The sequence below is a fragment of the Protopterus annectens genome, chromosome 14.part0, assembly GCF_019279795.1.
Source record: "Protopterus annectens isolate FY-2018-M chromosome 14.part0, PAN1.0, whole genome shotgun sequence".
NCBI lineage: Eukaryota > Metazoa > Chordata > Ceratodontiformes > Protopteridae > Protopterus > Protopterus annectens.
Window position 1 is genome coordinate 482,329,736 of NC_056748.1, and position 25,205 is coordinate 482,354,940.

At 43.2% G+C, this 25,205-nt stretch overlaps 1 protein-coding gene across 1 annotated transcript in view; it reads left to right on the forward strand.

Annotated features, from left to right (window-relative positions):
• Positions 1-25,205, forward strand: part of RRP12 (ribosomal RNA processing 12 homolog) — a 1,805,151-nt gene that overhangs the window by 1,318,033 nt on the left and 461,913 nt on the right. Inside the window, exon 26 of the mRNA XM_044056239.1 lies at positions 15,440-15,466. Within this exon, the coding sequence (XP_043912174.1) occupies positions 15,440-15,466 (27 nt within the window). The remainder of the gene's footprint in view (positions 1-15,439; positions 15,467-25,205) is intronic.

Below are 25,205 nucleotides of genomic sequence, written 5' to 3' on the forward strand. Positions count from 1 at the left end.
ATAATAAAATATAGAAAAACATTACTTAGCATTTGGACATTACATTTGAAGCACTATACATTTCAAAAACAACATATTACGATAAAGAAAGGAAAACATAGTTAGGCAGTGACATTTGTATAGAGTAATAGTTCTTGAGTTAACAGAAATAGGAATGAGACAGAAGCAAAAGGTTAATAGGATTGAAGATTACCGGAGAAGGGAGTGTAAAGACTAAAGGGAAGGACTAGTAGTAATGAAATGAAAGTAGGAAAGATATATGGTAGGGAGTAAAATTATGTTAGTGTCAGGTATTTTGTAAAAGAAAATATAGTTAGTCTGGGTTATTACAAGAGCATAACCAGTGATTAGAGAGAAAGAGTTTGTTTGGTTTTAAATAATGGGAGAGAGGAGAGGGTAGTCAGATCGTTTGGTAGTTGATTCCATATTTTACCCACTGTGTTTGAAAATAGAGATTTGCCTGCTAAGTTATTTGAGAAGGAAATGTGTATCAACATTTTGTTGGCAGAGCGCAGATTCTTCAGGTTATTATAAGGTCTTATAAGGGTAGAGAGAATTGGGGTGTTACTAGGTTGGTAAAGGGCTTTGTGGGCAATTGTGAGTTGATTAAATTGTAATAGTAGTGGTAATTCAAGCCATCCTAGCTGTTTTAGATTCTGACAGTGATGGGCCCTAAAAGGAGAGTTGGTGGCAAATCTTGCAATGTTATTGTATGATCTAGTCAGATTGTTAAGATTATGTTTGGAAATGTTTGTATATAAGGGGGTAGAGATTAAGTGAGCTCTGGTTGTTGGTGTCAGGAAGGGTTTAATGCAGTAGAGGGATCCAAGTTTTTTATTAGTAGATTTAATTGTAGAATTTATATGATAGTCAAACTTAAGTTGATTGTCAATAGTAATTCCTAGCAGTTTGGTAGTGGGGTCAGGAGAGATAACGGTACCATCTTCAGATGTAAGTGTGAAATGGAGAGGGGGTGATAGGTGAGATGGGTTGAAGAGCAGCAATTTGTTTTTTTTTAGGGTTAAGGAGAAGACAATTGTTAGAGAACCATTTTTCTATAGTAGAGAAGGCTTTTTGTGTGTGAGAATGAAGATCAGTTTGAGATGAGGCAGAGCAAATGATAGTGGAGTCATCAGCATATTGGATACAGATAGACTGCGGAATGGAGAGATGAAGGTCATTTATGAAGATGGAAAACAATAGTGGCCCTAAAATAGAGCCTTGTGGGACACCTAGAGAGGTAGGAAGAAGGTCAGAAAGATGGTTTTGTCAGAGAACGGCTTGTTTTTGGTTGTCCAGATAGGATGTGAACCAGTTCATGGTAGGATGGTCGAAGGAGAGGGACTTCAGTAAGTGGAGGAGAAGTTGATGATTAACCATGTCAAAGGCTTTAGATAGATCAACAAAGAAAGCAGAGGATAAAATGTTATTGTTACGATTATTGTTGATACAGTTAGTAAAGGATAGTAAGGCTGTGGTGGTACTATGAAATGGCTGAAATCCATGTTGACAGTTAGCCAGGAGCTGATGTTGAAGTAGATGGGTAATAAGTTGTTTATGGATACATTTCTCCATAAGTTTAGCTAGTGGGGAGAGTAGAGCAATGGGCCGGAAGTTAGAGAACTCAGTAGAGTCTCCACCTTTGTGGAGAAGGAATAATGTAGGAGATTTTCCACATTGATGGGATTAGGCCTTCTGTTAAGACTATTAAGACTGCTTCCGACTGGGGTCTTCAGTTCTGAGGGCTGGTGGTTGTCACTTTTACGGCCCATGTACTCTCACCTAGACCTGACATCTTGCACACCTTGGAGAGACTTAAAGCTTTTGGATACTGGCCGTACATACACAAGACTAGAAGGGTAAACCCATATGCAGAATACTGCAACATGGAAGAGAAGGACATCTATGGTTATGGTAAGTTCTTGCACAACTTTTCTTTCTGTCATGTAAATAAACAAAAAGCTTGGTTACTTTTGCAGTGAGGCATGGAATCACTAAGGCATTACCCTCTGAAGATAACCCACTGTGTTATATAAATTAATTCAAATGCTTTATTGTATATTTCTTTGCTCTGCTTTTCCTTCAATGTTATAATGCCTCTTATTGTATTGCGGAGCTTTTTCTACTTTTGTGTATTGTAAATTTTTCACTGTATTCATCTTCAATTTTGTAAATTTTCTTGTTTACTTGCACTGTGGAGCTTTTCTCCCTGGGCCTCTACTGAAAAAGGGCTTTTGCTCAGATAGACAATCCTGGTTAATAAATGTCAAATAAATGAATTTGTGAAGGCACACAGTATTCCACCAATTCCCCACTCAAGTATTATAAATACTATCTCAAAACTAAGCATAAATCTCTACATCACTAGATGGATAGGCAGTTGGCTCACAGACTGGACACGTGGTTAAAGTGGGTGAATCAAGATTCAGCAAGAGGCCAGTTACTAGTGGTGTGCCATAGAGCTCAGTGCTGGGACCACTCCTGTTTGGAATATACTTCCCTAAAGTCAAGTCTAATTTAGAAGACCTTTGGATGACAAATTTTCCCAACTGAGGCAATCACTGAAATCTCCCATCAATGTAGATATCATTCAGGAGGGTCTAGATCTGAAAAATGATTGGTGCCAGAACAAAGTCCTAAAACTAAATACAAAAAAATGCATTATCATACCATTTGGGAAATCAAATACCCCTGCAAATTACATCATCAATAGCACAACCTTAAGAGTAGACTCAGAGGTGAGAGATTTAAGCACACAGACAGCCTGAACTTTGATTGCCATGTGTCCAGTGGTGAGTAAGTTCTCTTATGTGGCACAACTTATAATTAAAGGCATAGCAACTAGATCCAAGGAAATTATAGTCCTGTTGTATTCATCCTTCATTAGACCAATAATTGAGTACAATGCACCATTTGGCATGAACTTCACTAGGCACTTACAGCAACTGGATCAACCTCAGAGGTTCCTCAAAGAAAATACAGGGTGTAAGCAACATGTCCTATGTGGATAGACTACAAGCCCTATCCCTTTACTCTGTTCTCCTACTGACTATTACGGGGTGACCTATGCCAGACATACAAGGCACTCTGAAATCCAGCCCTGATGGAGCTGTTACACACATCTGCAAGTCAAAGAGCATGAGGATCATCCAATCTAGGGATCTAAACTTAGTGACTCAAAACATGCTGGAGAGAGATGCATGTCTCAGAGATTGCCCCTTCTTTGGAACAGGCTTCCTATTCACATTAAGCAGAGCTCTTCCCTGACCCTCTTCAAAGGTAATTTGGATTAATGGATGGGGCACTGCAAATTCACACTGGGGGTAGCACCTACGTCTCTTATGGAGAACGACAATCTGTAAGATAGTCGAAGGCATAGGCACAAACCCATGCCATCCTCTTGCCCCTAGGGGCTATATACTGGGTAAACTCATGTTATATTGGCTAGGTTGTAAGGCCTGTAAGCCATTAGTTTAGTAATCTCCTATAAACCTGGGTTCAGAGAAATGTTCATCATCCTGTCCAAATCTGCTTCCATCAAGTTTCCTAGCTGACCTGAAGGATGAAGACATTGAGGATGGTCTGAAACCCTGTTGAGGTGTAACTTATAAGAAAGGTGATTGTAGTCTTGAGGACAGAGTCTCCAGAGAAAATCCCGGTGACTTGTGAAGTGGAGACTGATTTGAATAGAGTCTGATCCCATGGAGCAGCCTGATTCAAGGATCTGATCAAGTAAGACCCAAGGACTTGCAATTTTCTCAGGTAGAGCCAAGCCTGAGGCAGGAGTATGGCAGTTGGAGGAATGTTTCCTTGAATTCTTAACCTTACCAACCAAATCCCCTTTAGGTTTCTCAGATAATTTCTTGCAGGGGGAGCTCCAGAAGATGACAATGATGATGGAAGCAGGCCTTTCAACACAAGCTTGTTTCTGCACTCTATTAAGCCTTGCACAAATGGCACAATCAGTGTTAAGGTGCCCTGCTTTAAGGCAATACATGCACTCAGCGTTAACGGCACTCAGAATTAGCAATTGTTTCCACAAGATGAGCATTTTTGAAACTGGTTGGTTTGTCAGACATCTTGAACCAACTGACAGCAACAGCAATATCAGAAAGGTATGAAAGACCAGAAAGGAAGGACTGTCAACAATTATAAAATAGAAATACCAGCAATGGTACCAGGGAGGTAGTAGAAACAATAGCAGGAGCACTAGGCCCGACTACACCTATATTAAAAAAAAAAACATTACTAAATAAATATATTTCTAGACAAAAAAGGCAGAAATCAAGGAACTAGACAAATAGTTACCAGTTAAAGGAAAAAAGAAAAAGAGTGATTTATCTAACTCCAAAAACCACTCAAGCTACAGGTAATCATGTCCAAACACTGAAGAGGCAAATGAGGTCTGGGGTAATCCAAGCTTAGAAAGGATTATGGGTAAGGAGAGGAGCTCATCTTCCTGCAAGCATCACTTCTGTGGGTGCGTCCTTCATTTCAGATGCTAGAAGGGACTAAGCTGGCTTAAGCTCTGCTTGATTCCTCAGGGAATAGCCTTCATAGGAACAGAGGTGGGCACTTTCCAATACAGGTCGTTTCTGGCCTGGCAGAGGAACCAGAAGGTCATGTCTTTGCATGAGAATGAAACAGTGTCTAGGTTATGACTCTGGTTACATTTTCCTGGCCTAACAGCCTCTTTTCTTCATGATAATATTTGTACACGGTTAGATGTCACTGTTGCAGTGACATCTGTGCTGTTCTTGAATGCATGCACACATGCTCACAGTCATCTCACTCACGTGTCCTTGACTTTAACTCAAATTTTAGCTCTGGTCCCAGTAAATTCCTCCTAAAATTGGTGACTTTTGGAGAAAAGGTGGTGAATTGCACTTATTAAATGACAATAATTATAGACTTTGTTTACTTCAGAAAATGTATATTAATTCACATTATTTTATTCTATCAGTCTCATGTTAACAGTACTACTATTTATGGTGTCTCTGATTATTTCTGGATTTGTCCTTATTTGACACTTGGCCCTATTTCATTGAGTATGTTCAGAGACCACCTTTTGGTGACAGATTCCCTGCTGCTGGGCCTGGAAAAATGAATTTATCCCCCAGCTTCTGATGTGATTTTCAAAACTCAGTCTGTTACAGATTCTAACGATAGATGCTTTGTTTGATGGAGTGCCCATCTTTGTTCCTATACAGTTCAGTTGTGTGGTCTCCACCATTTTCCATATTAACTAGCTATTGCTCAAGCTGTTTCCCTGGGCCTGAAACCCCTGGAGAGAGTGCTGATTTTGAGAGCCTTCCTCATTTAGTTAGACCCTTGCATGATGTATAATACATAAACACAGGAGTGCAAGGCTGTGCTACTTTGAAATGTGGTACTGCTCATCAGTAGGAAAGCAGTAAACAGGGATTCTCACTCTGTCATAACTTTGGGTCTCAATGGAAATTAATAAACGGACTGTAACCTTACACTACTGTTTCAATCCTCTTCTGGAGCTGCTGATTCAGAAACCATTTCTGGTCTGGGTCTTAAGACATATTGTATGCATATTAGCTTGCTTGTCTTGAAAAGATCAATGGTCAAGGTAGGTGATATGTACTGTTTTACCCTCATCTGGGGCCTTATTGACTTTCTCAAAGATATCCATCCGATTCAGTAGGCATGATCTGCCTTGACAAAGGTGAATTGGGTCGGGTCCAGTGTTTGGAGGTTTCCTGTATCATTATTTATTAGGTCCATGATTATTCTTTCTATGGTTTTACATACAAGACTAGTCAAACTTATTGGTCTGTAATTTCTTGGGTCAGTAGATGGTCTCCCTTTATGTAGAAGGTTGACTTGCTGTCCTCCACTCATTCAGGACAAAGCCAATCTAGAGGTTGTGGTTAAATAGAGGTCTAATGGACCTGATAAGTCCTGATTTAATCTGTTTAAAAGGCAACATGATATATCATCAGGCCCCATTGCAGCTGTGTGTTTTGCTTTATAGAGCACAGTGGGAGTCTGTTCTTTGATGATAATTGGTGGTGGAGTATTTCTTGGGGGAGAATTGGGAGTGATGGGGAAGTGAAATTGAGCTGAATTTGTCAGCCAACAGATCTGCTGTGTCATCTGGCTGAGTATAGATGAAACCATTTAAGGCTAATTCTGCACATTGTTGGGTATTGCCCTTAAGACTCCAGACATTACTCAAAAAATGCCTTATGGTTATCCTTAGCTTTGGAAGCTATTTCTGCCTTGGTCTGCTTTCAGACACTTGGGTATTTCCCCGATTCATTTGTTTAGACTAATGATGAACTTTTTGCTCTGTTGCGCACATTCCCTCTTACTTCTTACCAGGATTCTTTCTTTTGTTGTACAACCTATTAATACCATGGGTTCAACAGGGTGGCTTGTTTTTTTTTGCAGTATGACCTGGGTTTATTTTGATCTGGTACTGGTTCAGTGCAGTTATTTATATAGTTGTACAGGACTTTTGTGTACATCTCTGCATTGGCTTCTGTGTTTTCTGGATTTGCTGAAGCTTGGAAACTAGCTATGCTGTCCCTTAATTGAGGTCATTTGCCTTAGAGAAGTTTATAAAGTCATTGGGGTTAGGTGGGGGGGGGGGCAAGTTTTACCTTTATTTTAAGGGAGACTGCTTTGTGATCTGATCTTTCCAGTGAGGATATTACACTAGGAGGGTGCAGCACTCTCCCATATTTGTGAGTACCAGATCTACAATATTTGTTCGCCTTTTGGGAGTGCAGACTAGCTGCTCCAGGGCATTTGAATTTACAAAGTTGAAAAATCTCTGGGCATGCATGTTAGTGACTGTGTATGCCTCCCAATTAATGGAGGAGTAGTTAAAATCACTCATGAGTATGGTATTGGGCTGATCAGTGAGTGATTCTGGTAACTTCCTGGTTAATGGTAGGGGGGACCTGTAGCTAGCAAGAGTGTGGTAATGGATTTTCCCATGGTTAGTTGTAGGTGGAGTACCTCAAACATGTGTTGCGTGACCAGCCTTGAAGTGTGCTTATCCTTTATGCACATAAATACACCTCTGTATTTTGCTCTTTCATGTTCAGAGTGGGTGGTTTTAACTTATGAAAGGCATTATAGCCATGCAGTGCAGGAGTGCTTTCTGTCTTTGAATCATGTTTCAGTAACTGCACAGAAGTCTGCATTCTCAAGGATGAGGAGAGCTTCTTGGGAGTGCAGGTTCTTGTGTACGCTCCTAGCATTAAGCAGTAGCACCTTTATCTTGTCCTTAATAGCTTTTATGTTGGATGGTTTGTCTGTTTGGCAATGCCTAAAAAAGGCACTATAGGGGTGGATAATGATTTGACCAATATCCAAAAGCCTAGAGGTAACAGGTGAAGACCATCCCTGTCAAGACATCATGGCCTGTCAACCATGTCCTCTGAGGCTGACAAGTATTGGACCCTTTTGAAATGATGCCAGTCATTTGTTAAAGTCTGTAGTTTTCTACTGATGTTGTGGCATCATCCTTGGAGACAGTAGAATGCTACTCAATGCTAGGCTCATACCTGCCTGTGACACATTCTAAGAGCTCATTTATGTCTCTTAAAGTCCAAAGCGGTATGTCTTGGATCATTCATGCCTACATGGTTAGTGACTGAGTCATGTTTTGGTACTTGGGAGATAAGTCACAACTGAGTCTCCTATGACCATAATTTTGGGTTGTGGAGTGTTTTGCCTTATGGGCTTGGTAACTGAGACATAGTGAGATATGGCTTTGTGTTGTGATGGGAATTGTTTTGTTTGAGTGCATGCGGTGTTTGTAAGAACTGCGCATGAGTAGACTTTGAGGTTTGAGTAAATTGCATGCGAGTAGGTCCTTTGTGGGTGAGTGATGTATGTGAGTTGCTGACAAACTTTGCTGCTCTTTTTTTGTCTGTATGTGACAGTCCAGCCTCCAGTGTCAATGTGCAACTACATCTCTCACATACTGTATTTATCTGCATGAGAATTAAGTGTTTGTCAGTGTATGTAGGGCAATTGCTACATTGCTTCAGGATGCCCATGCCCACCACGCTGGATGCAGTAATAGCAGGAAAGTGCACAATCATAGTTGCAGATCCTAATGTTTACTTGCAAGGGATCTCTATCTCCCACTGAAGCTGTTAGCCTACTAGCACTACAGTCTCCACTTTTAATTCCTAATCCATGCTGTGTCTTTGGACCTGAGAATTCAGAGTTGTGTTGGATCCAATGGCCTAAACTTTGTCAACTTCAGCACTTCTGATCCAGATGGCTCTGACTCCTTCTGAGCCAGAAGGATCTCTGAGCTATGGTGTCGGCTTTAGATCAGGGGGTTTAGGTTCGACTCCCAATATTTTTGGAGCCATCCATTCCTCTAGAAGCCTCAGTACTGTACAGCTTGGCTCTGACCTCTGCATCGAGGCAGGATCTTGTTGATGTTTTGGCTCCTACCAGGTCAATTCATGGTTCCTCCATGACCTCTGCCTTTGAGGTAGTGGAGAGAGTGCTTTCCACCTCTGTGGGCAAAACATCCTTGCCCCATTGGGTCCACCCCCTCCACAACTGACTATTTTGGATCCCGAGTCTTTTCATCCTATTCCATTGGGGACAGTCATCTCAGTCAAGCCTAGAGACTGTCCTCATCCAGGATTCTGCTCATACTAATGAGTCCTTCCCGTAGCATCCCACTGGAGACACCCTCAGAAGTGTACATGCAAAAGGCAGAACTTGGATTCCCCGCAGGAGTGTTTGACAGAAGACACTGAATTTGATGAATGGGAGGGGTCGCCTAGATCACCCCTTGAGGATGTCTCTTTCAGTGAAATGCTCAAACTTTTGAGACAGAAAAGTGCTCGGCCTTCTGCAATAAACCCCCACCCGGAGTCAGTGTAGTGTTTCTGAAGGCTTTTGGAGCTGGCTCAGCTATGTCCAGGGTAGCTCCCACTCCCAGCAGATATGGTAGACCTCATTTCCTGCCAGGTTTGTAAGGATCTGGATGTCTGGATCCCATCCCTGAGAAACCCAGTATAACTTTTTTTCTGGAGGCAATGCCCTTACTTGTGAGATGAGCAATATAGAATGCCGATGTTCTTTGTGTTTCACTGTTGCAGTCATCACATTTGGGTTATCTGCCTGCAGGTAGCCCTCAGCCGGCCTGAATACCAGAGTATTCGGATTTCTGCATCAGATGCTCTCTTCTTCATGACGTCAGGTCGTTGGGTATAAAACATGCAGCTAATGCCATTACATCAGTCTTTCTTGCCGTGCGGTGCCCGAAGCAGAAGCAGTTCGCAAGTGCCATTCGGCCATCTCCTGAAATTTTCATTTTCGAGTTTCAGACCCAAAGTCTTCAAAAAAGATAAGTACCCCATTGAGGATCCTTTTTCTTGTTCTAACAGATGTCAGTAAAAGTTAACAATTGTCTTATCTGTGGAAAGCAAATACCTTATAGAGATTTTCATTTGTACTGCTTCCCCTGTTTAGGCCCAGACCACGATGTTCCTCACTGTCAGTTTTGTGCCTTGTTCAACACCTGAACTATTCGTCGTCGGGCTATTTTTGCAGCCAGTTACTTTCGTACTCGATCTGTGTACTTCGAAATGGCTTCGTTAAGCCATCCAACTACCGATCTTCCTAAAAAACATAAGGATAAAGACAGAGACAGACGCATAGGTCCAAAACTGCCGACGACTCTTCCGTTAAGCTAGTCGCCAGTCCACTGGTACTCAGTGAGGCGCTTTCGCAGCCCTTGATACCTGCTACTTCAGATTCGCAGGCCTCTACTGAGAAGCATTCGGAGTCCGGTATGCCGCGAGATGCTTCTTAGACTATGGAACCTGTGGATGTCTCTACCTTGGATGGGTCCAGAGCTGCTGTGCAGGCACTGGCTTCTGAGGGTGTATTCAGGCCTACAGACAATCATATTAAACCAACATCATTGCTTTCATACAGGCCAAAAACTTGCACTACACCTAGAAAGCAGATGACCAAACCACAGGCTCAGGCCCATATGCCTCAAAAACAAATGCTTAGAATGGCTGAAGACCTTATTACCTTAATTAGGGGAAGCCAGCCTTCCTCCTCTAAGAGACCTAGAACTGATTTTCTTTCTGATTCTTCTGATCAGGAATCTGATATTTCTGCTCCTTTTGATTACCAGGATTTGCCCTTATCTACTTTTGAGGATTCTGATGCAGAGGATTCCATTCCCTCTGCTTCCCCTCCAGAAGATCTTTCTTTCGGTGAAACCTTGCATACTCTTAGGAAGCATTCCCACTGGGAAAGCAAGGATTGCTCTGAGTCCAAAAAGAGACTTGGGGAATTCTTACTCCTGCCTCAACACAGGCCTTTAGCTATCCCTCCTGTTCTGGACATTGTAGATTATGCTTTCTTGGAATCTAGACTTACCCCAGACACTTTACCTCCAGCTCCCAGAAAACTTGACAGGTACTACAGAGTACCTGACTCTCAAGTTCCTCTTCAAGAATCCTTCTGCAGATCCAAAGACCATTCCCCAAGGACCAAAAGGCATTAAGGCTACTGCTGCCAAAAATCATACCCCATCTGATAGAGATTCTAGAGCCTTAGACAGATGGGGTAAGAAGGTATACACTACTGCTACTTTGGCCATTAGGGCTTTAAATTGCCAGTTTCATATGTTAAAGCATCAGCAGCATATTATGAAACTACTTGAACAGAAAATGATGTTGATTCCTGACTGTGCTGAAGAATTGCAAGATTTAATGCATTCTGCAGAACAAGTTGGTAAGCATACTTTGCAATGTGGTTTTGACGCTTTAGAATAATCTTGCAGGGCTGCTGTCACTGGGTCTGTACTTAGAAGGCATGCTTGGCTTAAGGAACAAAACTTGCCAGATCATGTTAAAGCTAAATTACTGGATGTTCCCTTAAACCAAGACCGCCTTTTTGGCAACCAAGCAGAAGTCATCCTCAAAAGGATGGAGGAAAAAGCTAAATCTATGCAAACTGTCAAAGATTTCCTACAAGTACAGCCTCCCAGATTCAGTAGGCATTATCCTTCTAAGAACTGGTCCTTTCCAGTCCCTTCCAGGCCTTCTCAGTCCAAATCCAGGAACAGCTGACCACCCAGACTACAGTCTCAGGCTACGCACAGACCTAAGCAGTGTGGGGCTCCCTCTTCCAAAGTAGGGAGTAGTAATCGGAAAAATGGCACAATGACTTAACCTTAACCCTTCCAAGCCCTGCTCAACTACCTGCTCCCTTAGGAGGAAAGCTCACCCTGCATGCAAAAAAACTAGGAACTCATTACCCAGGACAAATGGGTTTTGAACATAGTCTCCCAAGGATACAGATTCCACTTCCACACACTACCAACTCCATATGGTTAGCCAGACCTACCCCGAAATCATTGGGCAGAGGCTCAATAGCAGGTTCTCTCTCTTCTCAGTATCAGGGCTATTCAGCCTGTCCCAGCAGATCAAAGGGGACAAGGTTTTTATTCAAGACTTTTCCTGGTACCCAGAAAAGACAGCTCCTGGCATCCTATCCTAGACCTCTCTATTCTAAACACTTTTCTGGTAATCCCAAAATTCAAAATGCCAACACTTCATCAACTTCTTCCTATGTTAGCCAAGGATGCCTGGCTGGCAACCCTAGACTTAAAGGAAGCTTACTTGCACATCCCAATAAGGGAATCTTGCAGGAAATACCTACGCTTCAGAGCAGGCTCCATGCACTATCAGTTCTCTGCACTTCCCTTTGGCTTATCTACTGCGTCTAGGGTATTCACAAAATGTCTAGCTCCAGCCATTGCATTTTTCAGGCTGAGAAATATTCAAATTTACCCATATTTGGACGATTGTCTGATTCAGGCAGAAAGCCAGGACTTGCTATTACACCACCTGGCATTCGTAAAGAAACTTCTAACCACACTTGGGTACACCATGAACGAAAAGAAATCTCACCTAGTACCCTGCCAACAGACTGTATTCCTGGGAGCAAGCTTGAACGCAGCTTCCCAGATGGCATTCCTCACTCCAGAGAAACAAGTTTATTTGACAACCTACTTCAAACTATTGGCCACAAAATTACAGCTATCTGCAGGGAAAATACTGCAAGCCCTGGGGTTCATGGCCTCTTGCATTCTACTAATTCATTATGCAAGTCTGCATATGAGGAAACTCCAATGGTATCTAAAAAGCCTAGTGTCAACATTCTCAGGACCTGGAAACAATGATTTCTATTATTCCTTGTATGAAGACAGAGTTCCTTTGGTGGGCAGAGGCCTGCTGCCACAACAAAGGACTCCCTTTCACTCTACCCCCTGCCGCCCAAACCCTAACAACAGACGCATCAGACTATGCATGGGGGGACTCTCATGACAGGGCAGTGCATTCAGGGCAAATGGAACCCGAGACAGATGCACCCGCATATCAATCAAAAAGAAATGCTAGCTGTACAAAATGCTCTGACAGCCTTCAAAGACCGTATTCTTTCAGGACAACTGTTGATAAAGACAGACATCACCACAGTTATGTGGTACATAAGCAAGCAGGGGGGAACCCACTCGTACCGTATCTGCAGACTAGCCATGGCTCTGTGGAAAACAGCCTTGAGCTACCAAGTACACCTACAAGCTCAGTTCCTGCCAGGCAAACTAAATTCACTGGCAGACTACTTAAGCAGAAATCTCATGGACCCACACGAATGGAAACTAGAACCCAAAGTATTTAACCTCTTGAGGAACAAATAGGGTCTCCAGGGATAGACCTGTTTGCCTCCCCCTGAGAATTACCAATTGAACAAATTCTGCACAAGAACTCCCCACAGTCAAGCTTGGAAAGTGGATGCTGTGTCCTTTACCTGGGAAAGCCTCTAGGTTTATGCCTTTCCCCCTCTGCCTCTCCTCTCGAAGGTTCTACTAAAGAACGAACAGGACAAGCCAAGGACAATACTGATTGTACCAGACTGGCCACGCCAGCACTGGTACCCCCTCTTGCGCAGTATGACACTGCTGCAAACATGGCACCTGCCGCAGACCCCTTCCCTGCTGTCCCAGCAGGCGGGCCGGATTCTGCACCCTCATCTTCAAACCCTGAACCTTGCAGCCTGGCGAATTCCTTAAGCTCTCCTCTAGCATCCCTCAGTAAGCAAGTGCAGGATGTCATTCTGGAGGCAAGCAGGCCTAGTACTAGAAAATCCTATGCTGAAAAGTGGAAAAGATACTGTTCCTGGTGCCAGGCTCAGGGGATGGGCACAACGGTGCTCAGCTTGCCTCATATTCTACAGTACTTAACAAATTTCATGCCTCTGCTATTTTAGCACATTATAATACTGAGCCACCCCTCTTCTCTCACCCCTTGCTAAAACAGTTAATTCCTTAGAATGGCCAAAAATGTATGACCCCCCCCCCCCAGGAGAGCTCCCACTCCAGCCTGGGACCTTAACTTTGTATTGGAAAAGCTCACCCCCCCCCCCCTTGAGCCAGCTGCAACAGCAGAATTGAAATTCCTTTCTTGGAAAACAGCCTTCCTTCTAGCCATCACTTCAGCAAGAAGTGTGTCTGAATTACAGGCCCTCATGGGAGTGGAACCCTTAATTATCTTCCATGTGCACAGGGTGTCCCTCAGGACTAATCCTTCCTTTGTGCTCAAGGTGGTTTCTAGTGTGACCCTAAATCAGTCCATTCATTTGCTTACTTTTTTCCCTAATCCACAAAACAAAGGTGAACGAATACTGCACTCTTTGGACGTGCACAGACAACTTAGATTTTACTTGGACAGGACTAAGCCTCTCAGAAAATCTGAACAGATGCTAGTTGGCTTTGCTGCAGGGGCAGAGGAGAAGGCCATTTCAAAGCAAACCATCTCCAAATGGATAGCCCATTGAATTCATTTCTGCTGCAAGCACCATGGAAAGCCTACCCCACAGGGGATAAGATCACATTCCACCAGGGCTGCATTTACCTCTGTGGCTTTTCTCAGAGGAGTCCCTACCAGGGACATCCTAGAAGCTTCTACCTGGAGCTCTGTACATAACCTTCACCAAGCATTACCACATGCCTATCTTTTCTAAATCCAGAGCTGGATTTGCCATTGCAGTCTTGCAGGGCTTAATAGCTGGCCCTAATGCTCTTTAATTTCCTCCTCCCCTACTTAACTTTGGGAATCAACCCAAATTCGATGACTGCAACAGTGAAACACGAAGAACATAGTACAGTTGTGTACACTTACCATAAATGTAGATGTTCAAGTGTATTCACTGTTGCAGTCCTGGTTACCCTCCCTCCAGCCCTCTGACTTCTCTTGGCTCTACCTTTAATTGTTTGGTATATTTATTTGTTCTGGTGTATTTGCTTTTTGATGGGGGTGTACCATACCATATAATTGCTTTCTATTGTGGGGGGACCTGACATCTGGGGCAAGAAAAACTGATGTAATGGCATCGGCTGCATGTTTTATACCCCTGACGACCTGACGTCATGGAAGAAGAGACAGCATCCGATGCAGAAATCTGATGACTCTGGTATTCCGGCTGGCTTAGGGCTACCAGCAGGCAGATAACCCAAATGTGATGACTGCAATAGTGGATACACTCTAACATCTACATTTATGGTAAGTGAGCACAAACTGTACTTTCTTACCACTGTGGAGACATGGTGATCAAAGGTAAGGTTGCTGTCAACCTGTGCACCCAGGTCTGTCGCCACTGAGTGCGTACTTAGAGTGGTGTTATTGATGTGGTAGTTAGCAGGAACTTCACTGTTACCTAAAGGGATGATACATTTTTTGCATCGAGTTTAAGGCCATGACTTTGGCACCAGTCATTTGTTTATGTAAGATGCTCTTGTAGGATGTTGACATCGTTTGGAGATTCTATGACTGCTTCCAGTTTGTAGTCATCAGCAAACTTTGTCAGCCACAGACCATTAGTTTTAGCTGGCACTTCTGAGAAGTAGATTCCAAACAGAGAGATCCCAGGACTGATTCCTGTGGAACACAACTGGTTACAGGTCTGTTGTTGGAGGTGGATTCTCCTATTTTGACTATATGGGTTCTATCAATGAGCCAGTTACCGGCCCATCTAATGATATGCAGGTTGATACCTAGCTGGGTGAGTTTGTCAATTTTGCCTGAGTGAGGGATTTGTATCAAAAGCCTTGGCTAGGTCTAGGTAGGCTGTATGCACAGATTTTACCTCATGAAGGGCCTTGGTGACTATCTTGAAGTCTGCCAGGTTTAACAGGCATAATCTCCCTTTGACAAATCCAAATTTAGTAGATTCAGGTATTTGGATGTTACCAATATCTTTGTTGATAAGGTCTATGATGATTCTCTCCATGGCCTTGCAGATAAGGCTAGTCAGGCTAATAGATGTCTAGTTCCCAGGGTCAGTGGAAGAACCACCTCTGTGCAAGGGGATAAAGGTGACCTTTTTCCATTCAGCTAGGACAAAGCCAGTGCTTGGACTTTGATTGAAAAGAGTGCCCAATAGCATTGCTAATTATTGTTTGAGCCCATGTAAGATGCAGCCTGGCATGTTATCAGTTCCCATGGATGCTGTGTTTTTGACCTTAGAGAGGGCATTCATGACCTGCTCTTTAGAGATGCAAGGTAGAGGACAGGTGGTAGGGATGTCTTGGGACAAGTGTGGTGGGGACAGGAGAGAGACTATGTTTGTGTTTCACTGTTGTAGTCATTACTCTTGGGTTATCCTGCTGGCAGGCTACCCTCAGTCAGCCAGAATTCCAAAGTCTAGGTCCGGCGTCGGTTGCTGTCGCCTCTTCCCTGATGTCAGTGCGCCAGGGGTATAAAAGATGCAGCCAATGCCATTTTCTTCAGTCTTTCTTGCCACATGGTGCCTGAAGCAAAAGCAGTTCGCATGTGCCGGTCGGCCAACTCCTGAGATTTTCAAATCTGAATTTCAGAACCAAAGTCTTTATTAAAGCCAAGTACCCCGTTGGGGAATCTTTTTCCTTGCTCCCGACCAATGTTAGAAAAAGCTAACAATTGTATTTCTTGTGGGAAGCAAATACCTCATAAGGATTTTCACTCTTACTGTATCCCTTGCCTAGGCCCTGATCACAACGTTGCTAGCTGTCGGTTTTGTGCTAGATTTAACCAACGCACTATTAAGTGTCTGTTTGAATTTGCTTTTCATTACTTTGGCCGAAGATTTAATTATATAATGCCGTCGGACCAGCCGACAACCGGAGTTTACAAAAAACACAAGGAAAAGGATAGGCATCCGAGGTCCAAAACAGACGACGAGGCCTCTTCTAGGCCAGTCACCGGTTCTCAGTGAGGCGCTTTCGCAGCCCCTGGCACCCGCTACCTCAGAGCCACAGGCCGTTTCCGACTCCCAGGTGGAGCCGACTAGGCCTCTGGATACTCAAGGTATTGGACACTCGGAAATCATTCCCTCAGATGGATCCGGAGCCGCTGAGCAGGCATCTGCTTCTGAGGGTGTCTTCAGACCTACACAACTATATATTAAGCCATCTTCAACTTCAAAGACAAAGACTAAAGCAGCTGTAAAGACAAAGAAACAAGTACAGCATTCTCCTACTCAGTCTACCATGCCTAAAAAACAGATGCTCAAAATGGCCGAAGACCTAATTACTTTGATCATGGGCTCCCATCCCCCACCTGATAAGAGGCCTAGGCAAGAGACAGAGTATTATTCTTCTGATCAGGTTTCTATTTCCTTTGATTCCTCTTCTGAACAGGATTATTCCATGCTTCCCTATGAGGATTATGATGCTGAAGAATCCATTCCTTCAGCCTCTCCTCCTGAGGATTATTCTTTTGGGGAAACCCTGCATACCATGAGGGAGCATTTCCACTGGGAGAGCCAAGATTATTCTGAATCTAAGAAAAGGCTCAGAGACTTTCTGCTACTTCCTCACAGACCCCTTGCTATTCCACCTGTTTTAGACATTGTAGATGATGTATTTTCAGCGTCCGGCCTGTCCCCTAACTCTTTACTCCCTGCACCTGCTAAGCCAGACAGATACTACAGGGTTCCGGATTCTCATAAATTCCTATATAAAAACCCTGCTGCTGATCCAGAAACTATATCTCAGGGTCCCAAAGGGGTTAAAGCCTCCACTGCAAAAAACCGTGTCCCCTCTGATAGGGATTCTAGGGCTCTAGACAGATGGGGGAAAAAAGTATACACTTCTGCTACCTTGGCTGTAAGGGCTTTAAATTGTCAGTTTTATATGCTTAAATATCAGCAATATTTAATGTCCCTGCCTAAACAGCAATTGTTTACAAATACTGAATGTTCAGAGATCAAGGAATTGCAGGATTTATTGCATGCAGCTCAACAAGTGGGAAAGCATACTTTGCAATGTGGTTATGATTCACTGGAGGCCTCATGCAGGGCCGCTGTCACAGGTTCTGTTATTAGAAGGCATGCTTGGTTAAAGGAACAGAATCTGCCTGATCATGTTAAAGCAAAATTATTAGATGCACCATTGCAGCATGATACTTTGTTCGGTACTAAAGCAGAAGAGGTTTTGAAAAAAATGGAGGATAAAGCAAAATTCATGCAGACAGTCAAGGATTTCATACAGGTACAGCCACCCAGGTTTAGCAGGAACTGGCCTTCTAAAACTTGGTCCTTTCCAGTGTCAGACAGACCACAAAGTGGCAGATACAGGCGTCCCAGAGGCAGATCTCAGCCCCAAGGCTCATACAGGCCTAAACAATGGGGTGCTCCTACCTCCAAAAGCGGAGAAGACAAATCACAACCTTACAGGAAACAGTCCCAATTACTTTCCTCTGCCAGATCCAAGCACTTTTCTTTTGGCAGCCCCCTTAGGGGGAAAACTAGCACTTTTTTCATCAAATTGGCAAATGATTACCCAAGACAAATGGGTCCTGAACATAGTGTCCCAAGGCTACAGGTTCCATTTTCACATTCTACCAAGGTCAAAAGGTATGCCAGACCTGCCACACAATCAATGGGCAGAGGCGCAAAAACTAATTACAACCCTCATGGACATGAGGGCCATTCAGCATTTACCAGAACAAGAGCAGGGGCAAGGATTTTACTCCAGACTTTTCCTAGTACCCAGGAAGGACAGAACCTGGAGGCCAGTACTGGACCTGTCTATACTAAATACGTTTCTTGAAGTTCAAAATTCAAGATGTTGACTGTACAGCAGCTACTGCCCATGCTGGGCAAGAAGGCTTGGCTCGTAACTTTGGACCTAAAAGAGGCATACCTGCATGTTCCAATCAGACAATCTTGCAGAAGATACCTCCGATTCATAGCTGGCTCAATGCATTACCAATTCTCTGCACTGCCCTTTGGCTTATCTACTGCGCCCAGGGTCTTCACAAAGTGCCTGGCACCAGTAATTGCATTTTGCAGACAAAGAGGAATTCATATATATCCCTACTTGGATGACTGCCTAATTCAAGCAGATAACAAAGACATTCTTCTAAAGCATCTGGCGTTTGTAAAAAGATTACTAACTGGCCTAGGGTACACAGTAAACGAAAATAAATCAAAACTAGTGCCCTCTTAAGAGATAATATTCCTGGGTGCAAGCTTAAATACAACTGCACAGATGGCTTATCTCACGCCAGACAAACAAAAGCAACTGGCTTCTTACTTCAAGAAATTGGCAACAAAATCCCACTTATCTGCAAGGAAAATCCTGCAGGCCCTGGGTTTCATGGCATCCTGCATTCTACTAATTCCATATGCCAGACTGCATATGAGGAAACTACAATGGTATCTAAAAAGTGTTAGGACTCAGCATTGCCACAGCCTGGAGACAGTAATTGCACTCCCTGCCTGCAACATGAGTTTCGATGGTGGGCAGAAGCCTGTCACCACAACAAGGGTCTGCCATTCAGTGTACCTACAGACGGACAGTGACAACGGATGCATCAGATTATGCCTGGGGGGCACATATGGCAGGAAAATGTATTCAGGGCACATGGCCTGCAAACCAGATGTATCTTCACATCAATCAAAAAGAGATGCTAGCTGTTCAAAATGCCCTGACAGCTTTCAAGGACCTGCTTCATCCAGGACAACTACTGATAAAGACAGACAATACTACGGTCATGTGGTACATAAACAGGGAGGTATACATTCCTACCCTCTCTGCAGACAAGCAATGACCTTATGGGACACAGCATTGGCTTTTCAAATTCACCTGCAAGCACAATTCCTGCCAGGAAAAGCAAATACTCTGTCAGACAAACTAAGCAGAAACCTCATGGATCCCCACGAATGGAAACTGGATCCACAAGTCTTCAGCATAATAATAAGGAAATGGGGATGCCCAGACATAGATCTATTTGCCTCCCCTCACAACTGCCAATTGCAGAGATTTTGCACAAGGATTTATCACAAGCAAGCATGGAAAGTGGACGCCCTATCCTTCAGCTGGAAAAATCTAACAGTATATGCCTTTCCTCCACTGCCTCTCCTTCCCAGGGTACTCCTAAAGGTCAGACAAGAGAAGCCAAGAATGATACTGATTGCACCAGACTGGCCACGTCTGCACTGGTACCCAGTCCTAAAGAGCTTGTCTCAAGGTCCAGCATGGATATTGCCTCAAACTTCTCATTTGCTGACGCAACAAAACAATTGGATCCTGCACAGCAAACTCAGGACATTAAATCTGGCAGCATGGCAGATAATGTAACTATTCAGAACACTCCTCTTTCAAAAGCTGTTATGGATGTTATCTTGGAGGCCAGGAGGCCCAGTACCAGAAAATCTTATGCAGAAAAATGGGCGAGATTCTGTGCTTGGAACCAGGGACAAGGCATTGGACACGTGTGTACCAAATATACCTCAGATTTTACAATACCTAACTGAGATGCTGAACAAAGGCCTTTCTTTCTCATCAATTAAGATTTGTGCCTCTGCCATTTCAGCCCATTACAATACGGAACCACCTATCTTTTCTCATCCTTTAATAAGGCAGTACCTCAGAGGGGCCAAAAACATTAGGCCTCCAAGGAGAGCACCAGTTTCGGCCTAGGACCTAAATTATGTTTTAGAAAAACTCACACTGCCTCCTTTCGAGCCAGCTTCAACAGCAGATATAAAAGTTTTATCCTGGAAAACAGCTCTACTCCTAGCAATAACCTCTGCAAGGCGAGTCTCGGTGTTACAAGCACTCATGGCTGTGGAACCTTTTATCATTTTTCATCCAGACAGGGTTTCTCCGAGGACAAACCTTACATTCATGCCTAAGGTGGTATCCAGTGTGGCCCTCAAACAAACCATTCACTTGCTTACCTTTTATCCAAATCCACAGAACAAGGGTGAGAAAATTCTGCATTCTTTGGACATACACAGGCAGTTACGTTTCTATTTGGACAGAACTAAAGCTTTCAGAAAAACTGAGCAATCTTTAGTGTCATATGCTGCAGGATCACAAGGAAAGGCAATCTCAAAACAGACTATTTCTAAATGGATAGGCCATTGCATCCGTTTCTGCTATTTTCAACATGGCATATCAGTGCCTAAGGGCATTAGGCCTCATTCCACCAGAGCAGCAGCCACTTCAGCAGCCTTCCTCAGAGGAGTACCAACCAAAGATATCTTAGAGGCTGCAACTTGGAGTTCAGTGCACACTTTCACAAAGCACTACCACTTACCTCTTTACTCTAAGTCCAGAGCAGGCTTTGCCACAGCAGTTCTGCAGGGCCTCATAGCCTCTCCTAATCCTATTTAGCCCAGCCATCCATCCTCAGCTTTGGTATTCAACCCAGGACTAATGACTGCAACAGTGAAACATGATGAACATAGTACAGTTGTGTACCTACCATAAATGTAGATGTTCGAGTGTATTCACTGTTGCAGTCCAGGTTACCCACCATCCCCCTTCTCTTTGCTGGGACTTTTCTGCATTTCTCTATCCTATACAACCCATTTGGTGTATTTGCTTGTAGATAAAGGGAATGTTATTTTTGTGCATGTATTTTTATTGGCATATTTTTTCAACCTACCAATTTCAGGGCACCTGACATCTGGGGCAAGAAAAACTGAAGAAAATGGCGTCTGCTGCATCTTTTATACCCCTGGCGCACTGACGTTAGGGAAGATGCGACAGCAACCGACGCCAGACTTGGACTTTGGAATTCTGGCCTACTGATGAGGGTAGCCTGCCAGCAGGATAACCCAAGAGTAATGACTGCAACAGCGAATACACTAGAACATTTACATTTATGGTAGGTACACAACTGTACTTTTTCACAGAACCAGTTGGCTAATAGGTTAGCAATGTCCACATGCTTGGTATACAGTGGGTATAAAAAGTGTAAACACCCCTGTTAAAATGCCACAGTAAATCATTTCAAAACTTTTCCCACCTTTGTGACCTATAGCCTGTACAATTTAATTGAAAAACCAATCTGTTAGGGGAAAAAAATATAAATAAACATACAATAAGCTGGTATCATAAGTGTGCACACCCTTAAACTAATACTTTGTTGAAGCACCTTTTGAGTTCATTACAACGTTCAGTCTTCTTGGGTACACACCTGCCAAAAATTAAAAAGACACTGGTTAACCCCAAATAAAGTTCAGCTGTCCTGGTAGGATTTTCGGGTCTATATTATATCACCGAACGCTTAAAAAGTGAGTGGTGATTAATCTACCCTATTGATTCTCGGCTGGAGTGCCTTCTGTGTGTAGTCTACATGTCCTCACTGCGGTCGAGTGATCTCTGAAAGACATGCATGAATGGGCATGCCTTGGCTGAAGGTTGGGCGTCAGGCTGGCAACTTGGCACCATAAAAATCTACTGCCAATCATTAGCGGACCAGAGTTCCGCTGTGGCGACCCCCTAACCGGGAAAAGACAAACAACAAACATGTAAGCGAAAGCTTACAATGTCGAAATGTCAGAGCAGTGATTTTTTTTCTAGGGAAAAAAATCGCTGTTCCAACAAAAAAATAAAAAACAAAACACTTTAAACATTACATTAAGTGGGGGGCTTCTCCCCCCACACCCTCCTACTTAAATATACCAACTCTGAGACCGCACTACAGTACCAAAAACGGCAAAGTAATGAAGCGGCCAAGCAAATTCTTTCCCAGGGAAAGAGTTTGCTTAAAAGCTGCTTCGATATTTTGCTGTTTCAGGCTAAGTTCAACCAAGATGCATTCGAAAGAATGCGTCTTCAGTCTTTTAATAGGAACCTGGATTTTACTGACGTTTCCTCAGTTGCCTTCTACAGCAAAAGCCATGGTTCGCAGAGAGCTTGCAAAGCATCAAAGGGATCTTATTGTTGAAATGCATCTGTCAGAAGGGTACAAAAAATTTCCGCAGCATTGGCTATACCATGGAACACAGTGGGAGACGGTCATCAGAAAGTGGCGAAAATGTGGGACAACAGTAACGTTGCAAAGAACTGACGTCCCTTCAAAATTGATGAAAAGACAAGATGAAAATTGGGCAGGGAGGCTGCCCAGAGACCTACAGCAACACTGAAGGAGCTGGAGGAATTTCTGTTAAGTACTGGTTGTGTACTACATGTGGCAACAATCTCCCGTATTCTCCTTATGTCTGGGCTATGGGGTAGAGTTGCAAGACGGAAGCCTTTTACTTACACAGAAGAACATCCAGGCCCAGCTAAAATTTGCAAAACGATGCATAGTCTTCCAAAAGCATGTGGTAAAATGTGTTATGGTCTGATGAGACCAAGGTTGAACTTTTTGGCCACTATTCCAAAAGGTATGTTTGGTGCAAAAACACTACTTCGCATCACAACACTACTTCGCATCACCAGAAGAAAACCATCCTCATGGTGAAGCATGGTGGTAGCAGTATCATGCTTTGGGGTTGGTTTTCTTTAGCTGGAACTGGGGCTTTAGTCAAGGTGTAGGGAATTTTGAACAGTTCCAAATATCAGTCACTTGTGGCCCAAAACCTTCAGGCATCTGCTAGAAAGCTGGAGAGGAATTTCACTTTTCAACATGACAATGACCCCAAGCATACATCCAAATCAACAAAACAATGGCTTCACCAGAAGAAAATTAAAGTTTTACAATGGCCCAGCCAGAGCCCAGACCTAAAGCCAATAAAAAATCTGTGGGTGACCTGAAGAGGGCTGTGCAGAAGAGATGCCCTCGCAATCTGACAGATTTGTAGTGCTTTTGCAAGGAAGAGTGGGCAAATATTGCCAAGTCAAGATGTGCCATGCTGATAGACTCCTACCCAAGAAGGCTGAGTGCTGTAATTAAATCAAAAGGTGCTTCAACAAAGTATTAAAGGGTGTGCACACTTATGCAGCCAGCTTATTGAACGTTTTTTTTTTTTATATTTTTTTCCCCTAACAGATTTGTTTTTCAATTTAATTGTACATGTTACAGGTCACATTAAAGGTGAGAAAAGTTTTAAAATGATTTATTGTGGTCTCATTTTTTGTATCACAAAAAAAACTGGCCTTTTAATAGAGAGGTGTGTACACTTTTTATATCCACTGTATGTGAAATCATTAACTACCCGTTTGGCACAAATCTGGGCCTTTCCTTTTAGGTTACAGATGTAATTAAACAGCACCTTATGGTTGTCTTTAGTTAAGGAATCAATTTGGATTAATAGTTAGCTTTGGAGGACTTCACAAGAAGTCTTATTTGCTTGGTTAAGCTTATGAGGGAGTGTTTCCAGTTTAGGGTTCGCTCCCTCTTACTCTTAGACAGCAATTTCTTCCTCTTATTATAAAGTCTGTTAATGGCAGTTGTCCACCAAACAGGTTTGTTCCTCCTTGAGGAGCTTGTTTTGATTCTGTCAGGTACGTCTGAGTCAGTGCAGTTGCTCAGGTGATTGCATTAAAGAATTTGTGTAGAACTCTGCATAAGTTGCCAGTTTCATCTGAGATGGGGAGGTGCAGTGAAGCTATTTATACCATCCCATAAGAGGTTATAATTTGCTTTGGAGAAGTTTTTAAGTTTAGTTGGTGCTGGGGAGTGTCAGGTGTGATAGTAACTTTGAGTGTATTGCCATTTAGTCTGTCTTTTGCTTCTCATGCATTTAACCAGGTGAGAGAGAGTGCCACATATGCCTTGTGGAAGCTGTCACATGTTCAGTTAACCTGTATGACTGACTTCTTGTGGCATCTTTGAAGTGGAGATTTCAGAGGATGCTGCACCTGGAAGTCACCATAAACTGTTAAAAGTCCACTTTAAGTGATCCCTTCTTGAAAGATTATCTACAATGCAGTGGATTTGGACAAGCTCTAGTGCTGGTTATTATTGCTTAAAGTTAAGTGAAGAAAGCTGAGGAAGCCATGATCTTGGCAGCATAGGCAGTGATATACCAGAGTGTCCAAACTTGACTGTTGTTTGTTCTTTCATAAGTTTGCCTTTTATATACCTGTTGCAGGTGCTGCTGTGGAGTGGCATATGTTAGTAGTTGTAGAGTCATAGTGTGCTCTCAGAACATTTGGTGTCAAAACCTTCTGTGCCCTGCGTTTGTGAAAAAAATCTCCATGGGTACGGCTGCTTCATTTTTAGTGGGGAAGTAAACAGTTTGTATATATAATGGTGTGCTTGCCTTTTTCTATCTTACTGTGATCCTGTGGACCTGACTAATAATCTCTGACAAGGGCTTGTAGACAGAGGTGGTAGGTTTCACAGCCCCCACGCTAAAGCACTGCCCAAGATGCAGAAACCTTTACAAATACATTCTATGAGCACCTACAAGGATGCATGGATTGTGCCATCCCTAGCAAAACCAAGACTCACTCCTCTAAGAGAAGGAAACCAGTTTGGTGGGGATCTATATTATAACATCGAACGCTCAAATTTCAAATATTATATCAACCCATTTCAGTCGGAGAATCATAACATCGAACACTCAGAACAGCAAATTTTTTCCCAGGGAAAAAAATCGCTGTTCCAAGAAACATACACACACACAACACAAGCACACCAAAACAACTGCAATCCACAAACATACACTTAAAATCCTACCTCTAACCCTGCACTATAAACTGTACATACACTACTGTCTATCCACTTACCTTAACCCAAACCTTAACCCTAAGGTCCGTAAGTCTCACACACTCACCCGCTACCTAACCCTAACTCACTTAACCCGCCCCTAACCCTAAAGTCTGTTACTGTCGCACACTCACCTTACCCGCCCTAACCCTAGAGTCCCTAACTACTGCACACTCACCTTACTCCAGTCCGTTCGCTCACTTACCTTAACCTGGTCCGTAATCATTGCACCAC